The sequence below is a fragment of the Phalacrocorax carbo genome, chromosome 5 (assembly GCF_963921805.1).
Source record: "Phalacrocorax carbo chromosome 5, bPhaCar2.1, whole genome shotgun sequence".
Lineage (NCBI taxonomy): Eukaryota > Metazoa > Chordata > Aves > Suliformes > Phalacrocoracidae > Phalacrocorax > Phalacrocorax carbo.
This window is the reverse complement of record NC_087517.1, coordinates 21,325,615-21,343,253: the sequence shown is the minus strand read 5'-3', so window position 1 is coordinate 21,343,253 and position 17,639 is coordinate 21,325,615. Positions and strand designations below refer to the sequence as shown.

At 35.2% G+C, this 17,639-nt stretch overlaps 1 protein-coding gene across 5 annotated transcripts in view; it reads right to left on the bottom strand.

Annotated features, from left to right (window-relative positions):
* LOC104053877 (sodium channel protein type 2 subunit alpha) overlaps positions 1-17,639 on the bottom strand; it is a 77,696-nt gene that overhangs the window by 14,134 nt on the left and 45,923 nt on the right. For all 5 annotated transcript variants that reach the window (XM_064451498.1, XM_064451495.1, XM_064451497.1 and 2 more), the window contains 6 exons: positions 16,814-17,170; positions 14,699-15,178; positions 4,335-4,455; positions 3,811-3,965; positions 2,770-2,943; positions 491-613 (listed from right to left, as the gene is read on the bottom strand). In XM_064451498.1, coding sequence (XP_064307568.1) covers positions 491-613; positions 2,770-2,943; positions 3,811-3,965; positions 4,335-4,455; positions 14,699-15,178; positions 16,814-17,170 — 1,410 coding nt within the window. The remainder of the gene's footprint in view (positions 1-490; positions 614-2,769; positions 2,944-3,810; positions 3,966-4,334; positions 4,456-14,698; positions 15,179-16,813; positions 17,171-17,639) is intronic.

Here is a 17,639-nt window from a genome sequence, read left to right as displayed (position 1 = left end):
TTAAATTGTAACAGAAATTCCCAATTAATATTTACAGAATTGTAGGTTAGAATATATTTGATAGACTATGCATGATATTCTATACTTGCATGAAATACACGTGAAAATATATGTGTGTGTATATGCACACACTTTTATGAGAAAGTAATGTTTTTAAAAACTGTTCTGACCATAGCAGGATTTATCTGTATGGGATAAATTTGGTTTTGTAGTATCATTGCATAGATCCATGCAGTTGATAAATCCTTGGGCCCTCCAGGAAAACATGAAATAGGATGAAAGGCCAAGGAGCCTAAATAAGTGTAACAATGTGTGCAATAACACATGAATTCATATAAGCAGATGAAGCCTTTTGCTTATATGTTAGTGATAAATGTAAGATATATAGGATGGTAGTGTAGCATTTCTGCATGGATTTGCTGTTGATTATTCTGCATGCATTGTTCCTGTGTATGCATGCATTATTTCAGATTCTTTCATTTTGTCTTACCCTCATCCCTTCAAATCGCGACAAGGCTCTTAGAGGTCTCAAAGCTCTTAGTGTCCTAAGGGATTTAATCGCACCAAGTTCTGAGTAGCCCAAGGCATTAGCTGTTAAGCTAACCAAAGAGACCTACACAAAAACAGAAAGGCAATATTGCTCATTCATCTTGTATATCCTTTCAATACATATGGTGGGAATGATGTGTACCCTGAACTTCTCAAGAAGATTCAAGGATGGACCTCTTTCTCCAGAAATCCCTCTATAATGCAAAAAGATCTTTCAAATCAGGCAAAGTAGAATAAAAGTATATTCTAGGTACCTGTTGATTAAATCATGTTGGTAGAATGGTATAAAAATGCCTTCTAAATTCACATAAACCGGTCAACATTTGGTGGTATTTAAAGAAAAATGAAGTCACATGCAAAAAGAAAACTCCCAAAAGTTGAATGAATTGGAATGGTCAGTTCAGGTCAGGACTTCCCATGGTATCTTCAGAACCTGATGAGAATGTAAAAGCCCTCAAAAGCCACATCCAGACCTGGCCTTTGGTCAAATATAACTTTCTAGTGTCCAGAAAACCTCATTCAACAGCCATAGCTACCAGTGCTGTTCAGATTTAACCAGACTAACCAAGACTGATAAGCAACTGTTTGTTAGACAATGGTAGAGCTTCATTGTTAGGCATATCCACACTTCATTACATTCCCTGTGACTCCTTTAACCACTTCATCAATTCTGGATCGCATAACGCTGGTCTGGTCTGCAGGCAGATGGGTAAATAAACTACAATAGCTGTAAAATAAATAATACAATTATCTTTCATCAATAATCCTTAGAAATGTATTTATAGTAAACCATTGGGAAGGAGTGGCCCTCGTAAAGAAAAAAAAAAACCCCAAACCATCTTCTATTTCCTTCCATTTAATGCCCTTCCCTTCCATCCTTCCTGTTCTCGCTTAATTCTTTCATTTCCACATTAATCTTTTTGCTTTGTTATCTCAATCCTCTAACTAGAGATTAAAAAAAAAATGCTTCAGAGATTATTTTTCTCCATGAAAAAAACTGCATCAGAGTAATGTTGCCGTGAAAAACTAATAAAGTTATTTCTAAAGCTCACAGAAGTAACTAAACCACAGATTATTGATTAATAATTAAATATTGTTGATAAATACAATAAAACTATAATGACAGTGTAAGGTGTTGCCTGTGGGGTCTCTGTAAACCTCTGCTGGTCATAGTAATTTAAACATCTGATGACTGAGCCAATAAATGTTTTACGAGGGTAGATACTCAAGCACAGAACACTAAGTGTGCATATAGTCATGTTTTATCACAGGATCTACAATGCTGGTGTGCATTTAAACATTATAATGTTTCCCAAGCTCTGTATAGTCAAGACTTCATGGTATATCATGTCATTGTAGTTTTAGGGAGACACATAGTGATTTCTATGGAATTCTACTGCCTTTCAGAATGAGCGAACAAGTGACTAAAGACACATCCTTACCTTGCATTCCATGGAAATTACCTGTGTGGAACTGAGAGGTACCCTGTTAGCACAGACAGATGTAGTCAGGCTATTGGGGATGGAAGGGAAATGAATGTCTGCTCTATGGTTGAGGATCTGTAGACTTCCCTTTATGCTACCCAGTACTGTGCATACATTGTTGAGTATGTAAACTTGAAATTATAATGTACTTCTCACTAGGTTTCCTTCAGACAATGTGTATCAGCTCCTTGGTGGTGCAGCCTTTTGAAAATCATTTGAGAACCCATTCTAAGGGAGCTCACCTACAGTTCTCCAAGTGTCTCTTTAAGGTCGCCCATATGATACAGTGAAAAGTGCAGAAGTACTGAATAGTACAATGGAACTGAGAGTTCCTAGCAGTATTGTCCTTTCATATTACACAGAGTGAGTGACAGGACACTTACAGTGATGTATTAGAATGTTAGAAACCTTTAAAGAAATTGCTTTGTAATATTTAAATTCCATATACAATAAAAACTGAAGAAGATGAACAGCATCCTTTCCACACTGAGAAAAAAAAAACAGTAAAAAGGATCATTACAATAAAGCACTACAACTTCATAAAACTAGAGAATATCAACAAATCATCTCTAGGGTAGTAAGTATATAAAAATATTTTTTTCTGAACAGAATTAAAAAGCATCCACAACAATAGTTTTAAAATAGTTTCCATCAAATAGAACAGAAAGCTTATCCTGAAAAGAGAGAATTCTGATTTTTAGAGCCAGTCAAAGAGGACATGAAAAAGAATACATACATCAACAATCAGGAAGTCCAGCCAGCACCAGGCATTAGTGAAATAGGTTTGAAAGCCATAAGCCACCCATTTTAAAAGCATTTCCAGAATGAAGATATAAGTAAAAACTTTGTCAGCATATTCCAGCATGGTCTTGATAGTTTTACGTTGCTCTATGTATATGTCTTCAAATGCCTGGGAAAAAGATTTTTGAAGATATAATTAAATGTCTTGCAGTGTGGTACATAGTAGCCAAGAAAAAATTTGAACTGGAAAAACATATGTGATTATAAGGCATATATCTTTCCCTCAAGCACAACTTTTTCTTTCACTCCACACTGTTGTCTTTTCATAACGCTGGGTCCAAACACAATATTCAGCTTTCAGCTGAGCTGAATAGTGATCCATGAAACTTACTGTAATACTGTAATCCAAATCTCATTTTCATTCTTTTCCATGGAGAGCAATGGCTTATTGACATAAGGATTTCCTTTGTGGTAGCTACAACTTTTCATCAAAATTATATGAGGGATTCAATAATGACACTGTGATACAGAATTTTTTAGGAACTAATAATTGAAACCAAACTATGCACATTAACCTGCAAAGCAATCCTGAACAGAGATTAATAACTCTCTTTTCAAAAGAAAATGTCTATATTGACAGTGCATTGACCCAAGTGTATCAAGTACACTATATTTTGCTCCTGCTATGAAGAAGTTGCTGTTGATAAGTTCCTAGCTCAGATGTTGTTTATTTTAAGTGTGTATAAGACAAAAAAAATTATCACATGAAGACATGTGAATACCTGTCTGATATAACTAATTTTTTATTTCCATTGACACTACATTTTGAACTTGCCAAACAATTTGTTTCATAGCCTGTGAGCAAACTCTTAGGTATCCTACAATACAGGCCAAATATTTGTTGATATATATCAACATTAGAACATTTATGATTTGGATATTAAATTCTGGTATGTTTACCTGCAGCTACATAATTAACTGTAATTCTAAATGCTTGCTGCTTAAAATAGACACAATAGTTCCACATTGAATTTACCAGAGCACCACTGCTGAGAAGAATCATGAAGACAATGAAGGTCTCAAACCAGTTGTGTTCAACAATCTTATAGCAGGTTTTCCTAAGATTCCACCAGATTTTCCCTTTCCCATCTTCTACACTGACTTGACAGCATTTGAATCTCCGCACACAACCTAAGTGCAATAATAAATTTTAGGATGTCAGAATAAGGTAAATATTTATTAGGAATCACAATGAACAGAAGTCATTTGGCTTATTTCGGTACTAACGCAATAGCTGCTTGCGAATAAGTATCTCCTATTTCAGGATTTTCATTTCAATATTTGAAGTTAAAGCTTTGTAACTCTTATAAAACCTTCCAAGGAGAGAGAGGGCACACAAGAACAATATGTCTATGGCAGTACCTCTGAAGGAGTTACTAATACAAACAGAAAATACAACTATAATCACAAAGCTGCTTCTTGATTTGTAATAAAAACAAAATCCAGCCCAAATCAACACAGTTAGGTCTAATTACCTTGCATATATTTTGCTGTGCCTACCTTCTGTAAAACAAGCCTCTGGTTCCAGGGCTTCTTCAGGTTCTGCTTCTGGCTGTTCCCCTTCTGGAGGTAGTCCAATATCAACTGTGCTGCCTTCTGAAGAACTGGATGCGTTTAATTTCTGTGAATGAAACCCCACATAATTATTTTTTTCAATTTTGTTTATTTTGAATAGAAGTTAATGATTGAAATGCATTCCAAAATATTTTGCATGTATTCCGTGCTCCAACATTAAAATAAATTCTGTCTACAATCTATAATGCCAAATTGCTCTACTACAGGTGAGGTCACAAGATTAGAAACTACATCACGTGCATTTTCCCTATTGAAAATATTTTTATATTTTCATACAAGGAATTGCTGAAATTATTAGACTACTATTCTGAGCCACATATAACAATTCTGAAATGAAATTTCAGTAAGTTAGAAATGGGTGCCTTCCACACTTTGCACTGTTTAATTATTCCAATCATGTGGCTGCATTTTAGGTTACACTTCAGATAGCATGTGTTAATACAAATGATTTTCCAACGTCATGACCAAACCAACAGCAAGCTGCACAGATGTATTTTCATGTCTCAAGTAAGTGTTATTCTATCAAGCCTATAAAATCTAAAAAGTTTGAATACGAACTTTTCATTATCGTTGACATGAAAACACATGTTATGAGTTGTACAGGATAGTTTAAGTCTCTTTACTTCCAAAAGAGCAGCACATTAAGAGCAGTAGCTGGTATTTTGCATTCTCACTTGCCAATGCATTTTCTGAATTTATTGTGCATTTTGAAACTACTTATTACTTGGGTACAGTACGCATACGTGCCCAATCACTATAAAAGCCCCCAAAAATCTTTCTTTTTGGAGAACTGAAAGCAAATGCTTTTAAAACAATAATGTCATAAAACAATACTGCACCAGTGCATCATACTGATAATATAATCCAAATTTTCAAAATTATTCTTTCATGCCATTACATTTTGTTGGCAACAGACAAATATGAGTACTATAATAAGTAAAAGTAGTTTGATCACGGCATTCTATGACTCTTCTAATGTTATCACTATGTGGAGTATAACATCAGTAAAATGGCTGCATTGATAAGTAGCTAATTTTATAAAGGGAATGATGTAAGCAGATTTAGAATACAATCTATAGGGAATTAATATTACACAGAGAGAATGTCCATGGCAACATTAAAGACATATCTTTGCTGACACATAAAACATAAGTTAGAGGCATTATTCCTTTAAAACATGTTTGAGAAGCTCCAAATTCTATACAGTCTTTTTTGTAAAGGAAAAGTAAAATATATTAGTATGTGAATACAGAAAGTACCATAAGGCTTTAATGGAATTTTACACTGCAGACAATATTGAGTATATTCTTCAAACAAAAATATTAATTCCTTTCTCCCGCACTCTGATTTTGTCAAATCACACTGACAATATATTGCATTGTGATTTTGACATAGGCTTAACTTCAATTTCTGTGTACCATGGTACATTATAGCCCACATTTTAGAGGAAGACCAAACAGATGGAAACATTTATTGTAGAGTATATTATGCATGTAATTTCAGTGATATCTGCACACCCATTTCCTTTATGTTTCTTTTAAAATCCCAGCTTACATATTCATGCTCATGTTTGTGCATGAGCTTTAGCACCTATGAGGTTAGGTCCAATGTACAAAGAGATGGATGCACACTTTTCTGCAGATTATAATTTACAAATTTCTCATTGCAACATATCCAAATTACAAATAATGCATGGCAGTTTGGTCATTGTGGAATACTGCCTCTAAAATGGAGAAACTGGAAATTATGGGATAAATACTGTAGTCCTCAAATAAGGACCACAGCATTTGAACATCAGTGGAAGTCAATCATCAGTTTGAAGAAAGGCCAGAAATAACATAAATGCAAGGTACATTCAAAAAAATTTCTATATGGTGTTAAAAACTAATGTTTATCAATACAATAAAGTAAAATATTTTTTAAACTGAGAAGTGACTGTATTATGTAGAGTTTTCTTAAAATGTTGCTTGCATCATTCCGAGCTGGACAGCATTTCTAGCAGAATGCTGTAGTAGTAGCAGAGCAAACAAAAATTATGAACTGGTTAAACCATAAGTTTGAAAGACCTACTGTCCATTCTTTTACAGGAAAATGAGGAGTTCAGTAACTCAGATATTACTCAGTTTAATTGGCACATGTTAATTTTAAGAAGGGGTAATGAATTCCTATTATGGAAATTGCATAAGCATAACAGTTAACTCAGGATGGAAGACTGGAGATATCCACTATAAGAAGAGATCAAAAAGATCAGGTAGAAAAGGTAGAAAATGATACAGTAGAACAGTCAATTGTCAGGAACATCAGAAAGACATCTTTATTTATGTGGGGCAGTATGTATGGCGAGCTGTATCTTACAAGTCTCTTCTCACTGAAAATCTGGTATGCTTCTTTTAAAGAGCTGTAATAATAATCACAGGAGTTAAGCTAAACAGAAGAATCCTAAACTGAATCAACAGCAGTTGATACTTGCAACACAACAATTAAATGTCTTATTTCACCGAGACTTCAGTTACTCTTCTGTTGTTGATATAACAGGGTGTTTCCTTAGCATGCTGTTCTATTTTGCTTGAATTTAGCTCCAACCTGATCAGTATATGAAGAAGCATATTATGCAAATTATTCACTAAATTCAATTCAGTATCATTTGAGGAAGAAAAATTTTAAAAATTTCAACAGAAATTACTTCTTTCATTGTTTCTTTGTTATTTTTGACATTGAATTTATTACATGGCATTCTATACAATATTTATAAAATTTAGTATGCATTACAAACAGCTAGGAAGGTTTTCTAATACAACACCTTAATATTTTTAGCAAATCAAGTAACTTCAGTATGCTAGGAAACCTTTTCAGTAACAAGCACATACTTCCACAGCAAACTTCTGCTCTGATATAAAGCAACTGACCCGGGGATACTGGATTGATTTCTATGTATTCAACACAAAATCACCTGGGAATGGACCCTGTTGTTGCTGATTTTGTTTTGTCCATATGCTTTAGTACATAGGAATATTTTTTCTACCACTTATTGTGACTTGCCAGTGTTCACACATATGGAATCCAGATGGATAGCTGGACTACCCCTAAATGCAGACCCTGATATGTTAGGTATGTAGCATATGTCTCAGTTCTTTACCTTAACAGTTACCTTTGTACCTGATAAATTCTTCTCTGCTCATCAGCAGTACAAAAACTGGATTTAGGCAACGCTATATACTTAACATGTGTACAGCTTTTTTAAAAAAGAAAGAGCCTGTAGAAAAAAGACAATCATCAAACCCAAACATTATCTTTGATGTAGTAGTCAGTCCTTAAACCTTTTCTATACCATGGCTCTAGGTTTCAAAAGTATTCAGTCACCCAGATTATAAGATTTATCAGGGTCAAGTATTAGATGCTCTTCAAGAGTTACGCTGCTAGATATTTTCTGAATAGTATGCTAAGGAAATTATTCTCAGAAAAATCTACTTCTTAGAACCTCAGAATGTACATCCTCTACCTCCTTTTCATAGACGACAATAAGGGGACAAAAGTACTTACATGGTTCTAAAGCAGCAATATACTGATGATCATGGGATTTATATATCTTTTACATCACATCTACTAACAGCATTGCCAGTCATGCTTTAGTCAGCACTACAGTACAGTAGGAGATACAGATTTTAGTTTAGCTTTCAAGATAGAAACTGAAAGTGGAAAGCAGCTTGCCTATCAGATGAGCATTGCAAAAAGCAGCAGCCAAGATTAGGTCAGGAATTTTTTGACATAATTACTTTCTGAACCTCAACAACATCTCATAGATCCATACAATTCTGCTTCACTTACAGCCAGGCCACTTTGAGCTTCTAACACTTCTTTCTTTCTTTGTTTCCAATTATTATCTGAGAGTAGCTGAACAGCTCTTAGTTTAACATTTTTAACAAAGCCTGAAATTTCATGATTGGCCAGGATGCCACTAATAATAGCTGTTGAAATCATAATTTTTGGGACTGAAGGAGCAAAGAGAAGAACAGACAGAAGCAGGAAAATGGCACTGAAAGAAACCACCATTTTGATTTTGCTTATAATTTTCTTTCCTCCCAAATAGCTTTGAAAATGTTAAATAATGGAAATTATAGGGGTTTTTTATTCAGTGCTGTGTGGCTCTCAGTATGAAAATGAGATGTTCTGTGATATAAATGGCAATATTATATCTAAACTTGTCCAGTCTTTTTCACCTATAAAATCAACCAAGTGGTAAATATCATTAGTAGTTCCACTAGTACAATTAAGTGGAATCTGGATGTCATTCTTTCTAATGCTTATAGGCATAATAATTCTATCAGTTAAAAAAAAAAAACAAACCTGCAAATCTAAGCAAAAACAATTCTGTGATGATGAGGTGAGGAGGTTGAGGAGTATCAGGGAGTGCGAGTCAGAGATAGACTACTGGAATCTCACACTACCTTCCCTGACACAGGCCAACAGGCTGACAGGACGCATGATACAGAGGATTCCCTATCCTCTCTCTGTCTGGCTGAACACAGTGACTTAAGGGATAGGGGGCAATTACCAAACTGAAAGCAGCAGTTCTAAATATTATGGTAATGTTTAACAGGTGAGATGTAAATCGTAATGAAGCTGGGGACCTTTCGGTCCAAAATCAGTAGCTTATTCACTAGACTGCTGAACTTCATGTATTACTGATAAGATGAGAATAAGTTTAAGTTTCTCAGGGCAGACAATTTTAGATGCTTGTGTAGGTAGTCAATTTGTAAGCATAAATTAAAGAGCTATGTTAAGACTGAATTAGGCCAGATCTTGATATCAGTTTCCTCTTTGCACCTCTACACCTCTAAGTGTGGGCATAAGAAAGAGCAGAACTGATCTCTGAATGTTTGACCAGCCAAATACCAGTTCTGTAGAAGCTTTTTTAACCAAATGATGGTCACATGCTTTGAATGTGGAAATTAAATTAATTTCATGCTTAATGTTGCTTCAAGTACTCCATATTAATCTCCAGAATAACTAAATACTTATACAAGTACTGAAGAAAAGCATTTCCAAGAAACAAATTGTGAAAAATAAACATGACTAATGAGTTTGCAAGTTACCTCCATTATAAGCTGAAATACAATAGTATGGAAGTTTTCAAAACAGCTAGCAGTCTTTCATTATCAACACAATTTACAGACAGACTTACATAAGATTCTGGTGAGAAACATAACTTACATGTTACATATTCTGTCTTCCTTCAATAGGAAAGAAAGCCCTTCAGAAACAGAATCCTGAAAACTTTACCATCAAGATTGGGAAAGGTACATGGCATGCACTGCAAAATACTATTAAAATATCATGGAAAGTATAGCATCTGAATCACAGAAATATTGGGGCCGCCAATCTCGCCCTACCATGCTGTGATGTGAGTCCCGTGACTCGGCAGAGAGCAGCTGTGCATGTTTGTACTTTATTGCAATGGATGGGACAGGATCATAGCTGAAGAGCATGCACGCCAGTCAATATCAGTTAAAAAGTGATTATATAGTATATACATATAGATGTATAACTTGCTTAGGTAACCTGTGTAAAATTGGTGATACGATGCTCTGCCTCGCTAAAAGGCACCAGAGCTGCCCGCTTGACTGATCCAGCTTGGTTCTACTCCTGTGAGAAGTAAGAATGGTAGGAAATGAAGTTCAGGACATAGCACCTCTGCTTTTTTGCACTGAATACTGCTTAAAGTAAAATATACATTATTAAGGTGTCTGCAACAGCATTAGGAGTTCTCATATTTTTCAAGGCATTTAAAAATATCTTGTAACTTGGTATATCTTGGTGTCATTACTAGCCAAAAAGCTACACTTAGTATAAAAATCTAATTATTACATAGCTATACGTGCGTTATGAATTTGTCTATATAAAACATCCCTGTAGTACTTAGGGACCTAAAAAGGAGAAAATATTTTTATAGCTTCTATGCTGGATAGCAGTAATGCAGCTCAGGTCCACAGACTTTTACGTATAGGACAACAGACTCAGCACGGTGGCCCTATATTTGTTAATGGCCCTACTTCCATGGTAAAGTTTTATTTAGGATTTGTTCCCTAATTCCCTTATTATATTGTATTACCCCACTACCATTCTTATGAACACAATGTTCTCATAATTAATTCTAGTTTAGGTTTCTAGGAAATTCCTTGTAAATTCACATCATCTAGCATGTACAATATTGTATGCATTGTTTCTAGAAAGTCATAATCTAGTTAATATTTCCATCAAAATACTGGAAAACATGTATGTTGTAATACAGAATTCACCAAAAATTAATATACTTAATTAAAACTTGCTAATAAATTATAATTACTTTGTAGAAATTCAGCTTATTTCCCTACACCACAGTGAATACATGTATGTATGCGTATACATGGAGAAAAGCAAATGCACACAGACACACAATAGCATCTGGCTATCTTGTGCAGAGTGTTCTCACAGTACATGGATGCCTAAGCTGGCTTCACTTGGGGTACTGCTAAGTGAACACGGTTTGGTGGCATTTTCTAACTTCAGCTCTTTTAATTTGTGGTATAAGCAATGAAGTGACTGGCAGATCAACAGTCAGCAACAGCAGAGTCATAAAAATGGGAAAACATGAGGGCAGAAATGCAAAGCACGTTATGGCATGACAAAAAAAAGAGGAAGCCTTGAACAAAAAGCCATTTGTAGTAACTTTTTTAATTTTAAAAAATGCCTTCTTTTCCTATGGATCATTTTTATGGCAAGAGTGTTGGTGCTGTGACTAATAAGGCATCACTCTTCTGTATATCAAAAACCATGGTGTACAAGAATTATCCAGTGAAAACTAGGAACTAGGATTAAGACTAAAAAATGCACTTTTGTGATTAAAATCTATTTGAAATTTAGGCTCTTAAATGATAAATATTCTCACAACGTCTTTGCTTAACTTCTGTGTCTCTCTTAAAGGTGCCTGAAATTTGTAAACATTTCCCTTCAATTTTTCACCTCCAGTTTCTGCAAGAGTAAGAAATTTTCGTTCCGAAAATGCTCAGAAGAGTTTCAGGCTTGACCAGTCAAGGTCATTCTTTGTCTTATCACCTGATCAATTTGTAGTTCCTGAAGCATGATTAACACACACATTTACAGGATTAAGTGCCACCAAGAATGCAGTGAGGAGTGAGGATGCTGTTATCTTTTAAATATTGTATCTGGAGGAGAAAGCCTTTCTTTTATGGTGGAAGCTTAATGACTAGAGCCCATGTCTCAAAGGTGGGATAATCCGCTTAAAATTTTCCCTATAGGAATTCAAACCAATATTTTTGTCACCTTGTGGAATAACCCAGTTTGGGTCGTTCCATTGGAAAAAGGAAAGATTTGGCTAATGAAGACAGTCAGCAGTCATACCATCCTGTTTTACAATTAAGAAATAGATGCACCATTGTCACTGTGGTTATACTCAGTCCTGGTAACCACCAGCCTATAGGTTTGAATAAGGTACATCCTCCATCTCTTCCACCAACATAATGCTCTTGTGTGGTAAATAGTTTAAGGCTGAATGGACTATAAAAAGAAGCAAAAGGGAGAATGATGGTGATCAGGGAATTCACATAGGAAATTCAGTTTTCGGTCCCTATTTCAAGGTAGTTTCTGCATTTTAGCCACTGACTATTGACTGTTAAAAAATTATAAACAGATTTTGCAGCAGGGAAAGATTTACTTCTCAAAACAGATGCCTTAATCATTAGGCACTACCAAAAGCCATGTTCCTTCTTACTACCACTGCTCAGTGAATCACAAATTATTTTCTGCACAGCAATTGTAGCTTCAGCATAAGAAATGGAGAATACTCCTCTAGTACAGAACAGTCCTGTGATTACATTTTTTTAAAACAGACTTCAGCAGCTAATTAATCTAATAATCACTAATGAAAATACTTAAATTACTTCTTTCTCAGTCCTTTTAATGCATATAGTATTTAAATTAGCAGAATCCAATTACACTTCCAAATTACTTTTTGCAGAGAAGTTGCCAATTAAAAATTATTGGAGCTATAATCTATTTAGATAAAACTTTAGTTAATATGTACATAGCTTCATAACCTTTAAAAAAGAACAAGTACAGGAAAAGTATATAGGGCAATTTAAAACATGGTTTACTACTACCATGAGTAGTGGTAGTATCTAAATCAGTATCATCATCAAAATTAATTGAATATGGGTGGGAGTTCAAAATAAGAATTGAAGAAAGAAGAGTTTTCCTGAGTGCATACTTCTGATTGTACTGGGACTTCACAGTCAATATCTCAGACTGTATCTGTGTCAGAAGAATTTTTTAGTGTCATTCATACAGTAAGATCATCTGAAGCATCATTGCCAGTTACAGTGTATCTGCAGAATAAACTAACAGTATCTTCTTCACATGTTCCAACTGAGGCATTTAGAATGTTTTATGAAAAATTATAGGTTTAGGTTGGTAGCACCCTTGAAAATGACATAAATCGTATACTAACTTTACAGACAAATTCAGGATGACAGATAAGTATTTGTTACTCCACCAAGATAGCAATAAATTTTTTTTGTGATGAAGAAATCCAAAGTATTCTGTTTCTTAGTACTGAACTTTAACTTAAGACACTTTACTCCCAAACTTACACTACATCCTCTGGCTACTGCTAGCTGCTAAGCAGGGAAAAGACTGAAAGTGATAGATGGGCTTTAACATGATTAGCTGGGAGAAAAAAGAACAAACCTAGAAGGACCAGGTCTATATCAAGAAACTACATGATTTACAAAAAGACAGAAAGATAATCTGTGCCATTACTGTCATATGCAATCATTATGGATGATCTCACTGATAGGTGGAGCTTGACCAGATTAGCAGTAGAATTTGCTGCTCCTTTGGCAGCAGTAAGTTTTGAAACAGTTAACAATGGGATGATAGAACAATGGAACAGCAGAAGAATGGAAGGACAAAACAATGCACTAGCCCTGTGTGGTGTAAAGGTGCCTGAAGAAGATTCCTTTTCTTATCCTATGTACAAAGATAGATCGGAATCAACCAAAATCCTACATTCAGACCAAGAAACTTTCATATAATCACCTCTTTTTACAAAGAGCAATTGAAGGTTAAACTACAACTTCTGCTTTGTTCTACACCCAAGTCATTGTTTGAAGAGTAAGATAAATACTAATACAAACAATCTGCAAAAAAGAAATATTTTTAGAACAATAAAGACATTTCTGATAAGAAACAAGAAAATGTAACTGTGTGATGCAGTCTGTACAAAAAAGCATCTCAGGGTAAGAATTACTAGAATCTTATCCATATTTATACCCTCAGATTTAAGCATGTGGAAATGACTTATGAAAACTTTTATGTTAGTTTATGTCTACACCATAGCATGCAGTACTGTTAAAAAATATCCATGGTAATTCTGAATGAACTAGCTTCGGTACTAAGCACAGCATAGACTTAGTCCTCGGGAGGCAGTGTGCCTCCACCATCTGCAATTGTGCAGGACAGAGCACCGGATTAACATAAAAATAATGGCTTTGGCATCCACTGTACCTCACTAAGTGCTAGCTTGGATTTGTCCATTTGGCACCACATTGTGCCAGAAAGAGGTACATTTTATTCCAGTCACAGTAGGTAACAGATTCAAATATCTTAAAGCTTTAAAAATGACAATGGGTAGCCATATGAAGGGATCTTATATTGAGATCTAAAGCTTCATAACATTTTTACCATAAGACCATTACTTCATTTCTTCAGTGGTTCTCCTACTACCAGACAGATCATTAGTGATTTATATGAAATTATTTAGTGATGTTGGTCTAGTATTCAAATGTACTTATGATGTATCTAAATGTATTTTGACTATATCTAAAAGGTTAAATTTGACAGGAGGCATTCCAGAAAGCAGACAAGAGAGTAAATAAACTCCACTGATGAAATAAGCATGGAGGAAATGCACCCCCGCACACACTTTTTGTAGGACTTTTGGTACCCAGGGTTATAAAATTGGTTCATTTTCTTGTTAATGATTTAACTAAATAAAATAGAAGTATTAACTTTCTTTTAAAATTGTCTTGTGCATCTTGAAATAAATAAATAAATGCAACACTGTACTACCGTCTCATTCAAAACCTGCAACCTTACAACAATTTTTCTTAAATACCATTACAAGTTTGTATACGCTGTTATACAGAAATGAAATAGAGATTTGAATTCAACACTAGCAACCTTAGGGAAAAAGGAAATGCATCAGAGTATTTTAAATATAGGAATAGTCTTACCTCTTTGCTTTCTTCCAGGTCTGACTCACTGCTGAACTCCTCTGTATTTAAATTTTCAAAATCTGATTCCCCAACAGCAATTGGCACTGTCACAGTGAGACTTGGGTTGTTTATGAATGACATGTAATCACTTTCATCAACAACATATTTTTCCACGCTGCTGCCTATGCCACTGGTAGTTCCATTCCCTTCTTTAAGATAGGCAAGGTTTTTACCTATTTCTACTATTGTGTGGTTGGAAATACAGCTGTCTTTTTTGTTGTTTAGGTCTTCAAGAGGTTTGATTTCATCTAAAACTTTCTGCTTTCTGACAAAGGCTTTTTGGATGAATTCACGCACTTTCCTCTTCACATAATCTATGCCTTTCTGAATCCTTGCCACAGCAATCTGTAGATTGTTCATTTCATTATCATCGTCTGTAGCAGCAAGGTTGTCTGAACTAAATGAGCTCAGCAGCAAGGCCAAAAAGAGGTTGAGTACCTAAAAGACAGTAAGGAGAAAATATACTGGATCTCTTATTTTTAAGTCATAAAAGGAATTCCATTATGGGTTGTTCAATATGACATAATTTTTATTTCACAGCTAGCACTTTATTTCAACCCACCTTCCTGCTATACCTTCTAGTCCATAATACCTGCCCCCCATATTTTATTATAACTTGCCAAAAACATTTTTAGTTTGTTTCACTTGACTAATGTAGGTGAAAATCTGAGCTGTTCCTTGGCTTTCTCCTCCACATCGGAAGTAGCACAGGTCTGCTCCTCAAAATGGAGAATGACATAAGGAAGCAGGATACAACATGATGTAGTAATTTAGGGAAGCTACATCTGGTGTAGTGTTCATACCTGAGAGGAATGCAGGCAGACTCCGGTCTTCTACAGTTCAAGAGACCATAGTTTCAGTGTCTCTAATTCAGAATATAATAAACATATATTTGCTACGAAAGTATCAGTCTATTTCTGTTTTGGGCAGGAAAACTAGCTAAGAGACAAGAGAGTCCACAGATGCGATACACCTCAATTTTAGGAAACTATTGAAGACTTTCTTGCATGACATTTTACACACGTACAAGAGAAATTTGGACTATGTAATTATGACAGACTATGTGCAAAACTGATTAAAAATCATATTTAAATTATATTTGCCAATTCTGCCCATTCAAACTTGCAGAATATTTTAGAAGGTATACCAAAAAGGCTCACATTAGCCCAGTTAACCTTGGCATTTATGCCTGTGGATAAGCATATTTATAAAATTTGTGGATGATACCAAAAAGAGAAGGGATGCTAGCACTCAGCAAGAAGGAACTGCAATTAGGTATAACCATCGTAAATTCGTGGAATGACTCAAAATCAATATGGTGTCTAATTCTGAAGTACTAGTGTTGAAATGCTGGTTATGAAAAATGAAAAGTACATGTACAGGTAGTGTTAAAACTGGCAAGGTGGAAGCACTGCAGAAAAGGTCATATAGGTTGCATCAGGAAAGCAATGCTGGTACAGAAATTTCATGTGTCATTTGGGGATGTATCACAAGGAACGTTGGGTGTAAGACACGGAAGTGTAGTTGTTCCACATTATTTGGTACTTGAGTCTCTATCCAAAATGCTGCTTGGTAGGAATTCAGAGGCGAGTAGCAAAAGGGATAAGTAGTTTAGAAATCATCACTTATGAGAAAGAATTCAGCTAGGCTCATTTTGCTTCAGAAAGAAAAGCCTGAAAGTGGAAACAGTAAGCCTTTAAGTAATATAAATCTTGTCATGAAGACCAACTGTTTTCCATCACTATTGAGACCAGTCAGTTTAATTGGCTGTAAAAGGTTAGTTAAGGCTGTTAGTTAAGTTAGGTGTTTTTTTAAAGAGCATTTTTAACTATAAGCATAATTCAGCACTGACCTTGCTAAAGAGGTTATAAGCTTACTGAAGATATAAAGAAGAGGTAGACAAACATTTTTCATAAATGATCAAGGTATATTTGAAGGTGGTTTAGAGAAAGGGCAAATGAATTACATGAACTCCTAAAGTACCTCTCCAGTCTTCATCTCTGATTTCTAAATCACGAAAAATAGGAAATATGTTCTAATAGTTTTTTAAAAAAATCCCCACTGATTACGTACCACTAGGTTTCCAATCACCATGACCATCATGAAGACCGTAAGGCACATAGTTTGGCCTGCAACCTCCATGCAGTCCCACATCGTTTCTATCCATTCTCCACACAACACTCGAAACACAATCAAGAAAGAGTGGAAGAAGTCATGCATGTGCCAGCGTGGAAGTTCACAGTCACTGGAGATCTTGCAGACACATTCCTTGTAGCTTTTCCCAAACAGCTGCATCCCAACCACAGCGAAAATGAACACAATGATGGCCAGCACCAGGGTGAGATTCCCCAGAGCCCCCACTGAGTTGCCAATAATTTTAATCAGCATATTTAGAGTTGGCCAAGATTTTGCCAATTTGAAAACTCGAAGCTGCAAAACAGAATAGCATACAGTTATTCATGTTACTAATTGTAATGAAATTATTGTTATACATTTTATATTTCAGTTACCCTGTGTCTAAATCACGTCCCTTGTAAGCTTTGGAAACTTTAGTCACAAAATTTATGTTCCCAGTTCTTTATACAATACTGGACATCAGCAGTGTTAAGTCCTGATTGAAGTCATAAGAAGTCAAAAATACTAACTCTGTGCTCATTTCAATTACATTGCAATCATCACAAAATCTCCAATTCAGACTTTGCCTCTTTTGGTGACTTTAGATATCTGTAAACAAGCTGGACTTGTTGGACAAGTTGGACAAAACAGTATTTCTCCTTTAGTTAACTCTAGGACAATATTACTAAAAATAAACCAGCACACATGAAATGTGATCAGTTTAACAGGTTTGTAGGTGTATAGACACATCCAGATCTCTTTCATCTTAACTGGCAGAGAGATG